General features: G+C 36.9%; 1 protein-coding gene across 1 annotated transcript in view; it reads left to right on the forward strand.

The window, feature by feature from the left end:
• Positions 1-3,354, forward strand: part of ankha (ANKH inorganic pyrophosphate transport regulator a) — a 30,057-nt gene extending 26,703 nt beyond the window's left edge. Inside the window, exons 11-12 of the mRNA XM_053487572.1 lie at positions 1,502-1,601; positions 2,358-3,354. Of these exons, the coding sequence (XP_053343547.1) occupies positions 1,502-1,601; positions 2,358-2,501 (244 nt within the window). The 3' untranslated portion in view covers positions 2,502-3,354. The remainder of the gene's footprint in view (positions 1-1,501; positions 1,602-2,357) is intronic.
• Positions 3,355-5,716: the final 2,362 nt, after the last annotated feature.

Raw genomic sequence — 5,716 nt, forward strand, 5'->3', positions numbered from 1 at the left:
GGAGAATTTCACATAAGTAAGACGGCACTCACTCCGTATTGTGTTTCATTATTTATATACTCATAGACAAATAAATGTTGCACGTCCACATTTCTCAGAGCTTTCCTGCGATCATTATCCTTGATCTCGCCACATCGTTGTCCGTCGTCATGCTTTCCTCCTAATCACAACTCCTCCTAAACCATTCATGGGAATTTGCCCAAACCTTCAAAGACCCTTTATTAGGACGAATTAGGTTTTAACTTAACGTCTTAGTGTTATGCTTGGCCTTCCAGGTAAGGACGATCAGCAGTGGAACCAGTTGTTCCAAGGAAGTGATATTACTGGCAACTCCAAACCGCCTGGTGTGGTCTTCTAGCATTAGCATGATAGTATAAACACAAATTCCCAATATAAATGTTTTCCTTATTTGTAATACAAAGACATGTCAGCAAATTCTGTGCATGCGTATGGCATCCTTTAAGATGATGAGTTAGTTATCTACTAGATAACTAAAAAAAAAATTATTATTTTTAGTTACGACTCACGATTCTTTTGTGTGGTGATTCAGATCTCGCCATAATGACTCACTATTTATCCATGCGCCTCTCTTCAATAATAATAATAAAAAAATGCTTTTTCAATTTGTAAAGGAGATGAACCAGTCAATTGCCCAGTGACCAGAATTGCCTGGTTTTCAGTTTAATTGCAGATGAAACGTGATCAGCCGATCAGCCTCGGATACATACGATTCTGTAGAGCAAAGTGGCGTAACAGAAACGCATTTTTTAAGCGTTACATCATCAAAAATTGCCCAAGTTTAATGCCTTTTTTCTTCAAACTTTGTTTTCAAAGTTTCAAAACTCTTTGAGCAAGTTTAGATTTTAGACTGGAGACATTAGAGGAGGTAAAATATTGTTTCTTTTTAATCCTAGAGAAGGTACACTGTACTATCCTGTGTCGTGGGAGTAAATTATTTACTACGTTTGTTTAGAAATAATAATTATGGCGAATGACGGAGATATGTGCTCCTTGGTAAAAATTAAGCTTTTTGTTTCATTTAACTTTGTTAAATTTTAAATTCTTAAGGCAGCACGGTAGGGTAGTGGTTAGCACTGTCGCCTTGCACCTCCAGGGTCTGGGTTCAATTCCCGCTTCTGTGTGCATGTTCTCCCTATGCTTGGTGGGTTTCTTCCATATTAGGCTATTTGGCATATTAGTAAGTCTCCTGAGATAGGCTTCAGGCCCCCCGTGACCCTGTATTACAGTATAAAGCGGTATAGACGATGAGTGAGTGAGGCTTAAAGGCAGTCACTGTATTCTACTACTGTACATACTGTACATGGTAATGCATTCAACTCTTGGGATAACCTAACCACGTTGTGTGCTCAAGATCAAATATTTTTGCTCACAGTAGACCACTTGGGGATCTACACGCCTTCTGCCTCATTAAAGCCATGTTCAATTTTTTTTCAGTATTGTTGCTTGCCTGTGTTTTGATCTCGTGTGTATTGTCATGCAGTGTGCACGGTGCTACATTAGGAGTGGGCTCACTACTGGCCGGTTTCCTCGGAGAAGCCATAATGGTGGCAGCTGGTGCATGTTATGTGTATCGACAGCAGGTAAGCGAATGTCACCAACTTAATAGCTTTGGCATGTCTGAAAAGATCATAATAAAGTCTTTGTGTCATCTGCCTACGATCTTTCGTCTCGTAACTCCTCGTAAACTATTAACGGAAGTTTGGTCACATAATGTTCACATAAATGTGCAATTGCTATTTATATCAGGGGAAAAAATATTTGAAAATTAATGGCAGTTTTTTAATAATTAACAAAAGTAGAAGAGTCAGACCTGCTATCCTCAACACCTTTTACACCGTTCATGGGAATTTGAGCCCAAAGATTAGTTTTTTTTTTTTTTACTTATAGAAAGCATAGGTGTGCACAAGTTGTTTAATATATTTTTTAAAGCTAATACTGTAATATACTGTATCAGTCAGATGTTTAGTACTGTTGTGACACAGTTACACCCTGGCGGCACTTCGTTTTTGTTGTGGTAGACTACAGCCACATGTTCTCTACAGTAAAGAAGCTTTGCTTGAGTTTATGCTATTTGCTATGATGGCGCTCTGATTAGCTACCTTGCTGAACTTCTCCTCGTCAGTCCCGAGCGGTGCAGGGTGTGATTGTTTTATTCTACAGTTCAGTTTATGCATAACTACTAAACGAAGTGTCGTAGACTACCGTCTTGTATAGATAATGTTTAATGCTGTAGATAGCCATTTTATTGTGTCGCCTGCTTGTGACGCATTACATGTGTACATTACTGACATCTGTTCATTCTTCCATCCATCAAACATTGAACCGTTTTACTCTAGAGAACAAATTCAGAGGCAGAGCTAGCCATACAGGCTGACGACTCTGCCCCGATGAGCGACGTCACATCCACAACCGAGATAGACGACGTCCAAGAGGTGGATGAGCAAGAAGAACAGGATGGGAAGATGGAAGTAGTGAACTAAGAGAAATGAATGTAAAGAGAAACCTGATGAGATCCAATACTCCTGAAACCAAATACCAAGACTGCGAGCTGTCAGTGCAGCGTTTCTGCTCAGACCTAAACTGATGTCTGCTGCAGCACTTTTCTTTAATTTAATTTTTTTTTTTTGCACTGAAGTCCTTTAGAGTCTCTGCTCTCTTGGCAGCCAATAACTGAACGTTTTGCTGATTTCAGCTGTACTATATCCGGGAGTGGCTGAAAGATGGTTTCTCTCTCTGCTTCACAACAACTCGTCCAAAACAACACCCAAGGCCGACTTATTGCACGGAGAGAGACAATCTGGCACAAATGCACGTTCACTGACCTTTGGCACAGTGAACCATGTGGCCTGCTGCAGTACGGGCCTTAAAATGCACAATATCTGTTATTGCACAATGTTTGTTAACGCACAAAAGACTCTCAATGTATTAGATATCTAAAGCTTTTATGAAAAAAAAATAAAATAAATTTAGCTATTCAGGGAAATGCACAAAGGAAATGCGTATATCAATATTGTTTATTTTTATATGCCGAACTTGTCCTATTTAGTGTCCCGTGATTAAAGAGAGGCGCATGGATTATTTATTTGGGTGTATATAGATATAGATTTCGTTTAATGCCAGAAACCTTCTGTGGTAAAGAAAGCTTTCTGACATCCGCTTAGACAGAAATCTACAGACTGAAAATGCAAGATCATGGAGAGTTCAATTTTAATCACATAAAATGTTTAATATTTTCAACAACTTTGTAGTTTGGAAATGATGCATTTATAAGGGTGTTTTTATAAACTATACAAATTCTCATAAAACTCTAATAAAGATCTTTTTTTTTATATATATATGGCTGTAAATAAATGTCTCGCACCCCAATAGGTTAAATACTAGGTTATAATAGGTTCAAGGTCCAAATCCACACCTACATTTCTAACAGACACTAACTGAATAGAAGCACTATGTGTTCAGATCATGCAGGAATTATGTATTCATTTGTTTGAATTCCGTTTTAATGGAGTGTTATGATTTAGTGTTGCTGCTTTTAGACTACACTTAAAGCATTGTTACCAAATTACAGTTACCAATGAATCCAGTGTCAGATCCCACTATGATGGTGATATAAAAATGGAAATATTTGTTTTTAATTTTTCCTTCAGTTCCAAGTCTTATGCATAGCTCTACAGCATTTTCACTCTTTGCCATTTAAATCCCCTTGATTGTATTCTCCATGTTTTTCAGAAACAACATGCTGAATTAGTTCTGAATTTATCCCAAATCAGGAATTTCTGATTTCTTAGGATTCTTTGATCTTGATCGACAGATGTGTGTAAGCCCTTCACATTGTACTTTTTTTTTATTTTACATTTTCTACCATAAAAGCTTTTGTGTTTTCACATAGTATGCCTCACTAAAAGAAATTCTCAAACTCTAATATTTCCTTCAACTGCCTTTAGCCTTGATTATGGCCAAAATGTCGGCCATTTCATGTGTAAAAAGGTTTGAGAAACACTCTTTCACAAGGTTAATCCTGGAATATGTCCATGCAATCAAGGGGGAAAAATTTATTGTGAATCTGGTTATTCAGTACATTCAGGTCATCAGCTGACTTAATTCAATTACAATTCTCAATTTTATTTGTTTAGCAATGGTCATTGTCGCAAAGCAGCTTAACACAATCAAAAGAATTGTGGAAGTTTATATGAAATGTGAATGAATCAAAATAAGATTGAGCATTCAGTTCACTAATTTTATTGCCATACAACATTGCTGAGCCTGGAACTGACCCACTGAAGCAATCCCAGATGTGCCTCCAGAGGCTTGTACAGTGGAGAGTATGCGTGATGAGTACATCGCTTTATCCATTGTTATCCTGATGCACACGTCACTCTGGAATACGGCCAATCTGGACTCATCAGACCACATGACCTTTTTCCATTTCATTAGTAAATATAGCTGAGAGTTCTACTGTTGAATTTTTTGTTGAATGACTAATTTCCCCAATGTGGTTGGAAGTTTTTAACTTTATTCCACCTTCAGTTGTTTTCTTTGCTTAAAGCAGAACAATAATTTGACCCTTCTAAAGAGACCTTTTTTTTTGGCTAAGCAATGTACCTCAACCCACAAGTACCTTTTAAAGTAAGTCGGGTAAACTAAATTGTTCATGTTTTCCTAAATACAGCACACAGGTCTGTGCAAACGGCCCACACAATCTGCAGTAAGAGTTTTATCTTGGCCAGGGTTCCAGTGGACCCAGAGCCAATTCCAGGCAACATTGTAACCAGTACGATGACTGGTGTTTTTTGGACGAAGATCCAAATGGACATGAACTTCTGAATGAGAGAAACTTTATCAAGATAATGGATAGATAACAAGGTTTACTTAAAAACCTTTATTACTCTCTGATGATTTTTATTATATTATTATTTTATTTATAAGAGCTTGTATGTATTTTCTGCCTTTGGCAATTTGTATCTTGCCGAGCTGAACTATTACTGACACGATCAGAGGTCAATCCCTGTGGTGTAAACACTACAGTATTTGTGATTTAACACTAGGGAAGTGCAGCAGCGACAGGAGCGCAGTGCACTGCTTAATTTTTGAGGTCATGAAACTTCAGGGGAACTCAAATCGTCAGTTAAATATTTTTAATTGTATATTGAGTTTTTAGATGCTATGATCACTTAAAATGTCATTAGATGCATTTAAACAAAACAAAAAAAAAAACCATCAACAATATTCTTTCACTATGAAGTGAACAATATACTGTACATGTTGAACACAGCTAGAGTCAAACAATGCTAGGTGATGCTCATTTTCTGCATGTTAGCATTGAAATTTTTAGAACAAATGTGATGTCAAATTTTGTAATAATGCACACAATAAAATGTTCAATCAGGAGTGTGGCCAGTTAGTAGCTGCATGTTTATTGTGCATCATATAAACATTATATTAATACAAGTTACCTGATATTACCTTTTCTTGCGCTTTGCTGTTTGTTGAATAAAAAGCTGCCGAAAGGTCTGTTCATTTGCAGTTTGTACTGTATATTAGCTTAAAATGTAAACCTTATTTATATATTTCTTTCTTTCCACAAACAACCAACCTAGTCGTTAATATCACAACAACCTATTCAACAGGCTTTTTTTTTTTTACTTTTCTGCACAACACTGAACCAGACTAACTACAAAAAATTTTTTTAAAAATC

The sequence above is a fragment of the Clarias gariepinus genome, chromosome 26 (assembly GCF_024256425.1).
Source record: "Clarias gariepinus isolate MV-2021 ecotype Netherlands chromosome 26, CGAR_prim_01v2, whole genome shotgun sequence".
Classification (NCBI taxonomy): domain Eukaryota; kingdom Metazoa; phylum Chordata; class Actinopteri; order Siluriformes; family Clariidae; genus Clarias; species Clarias gariepinus.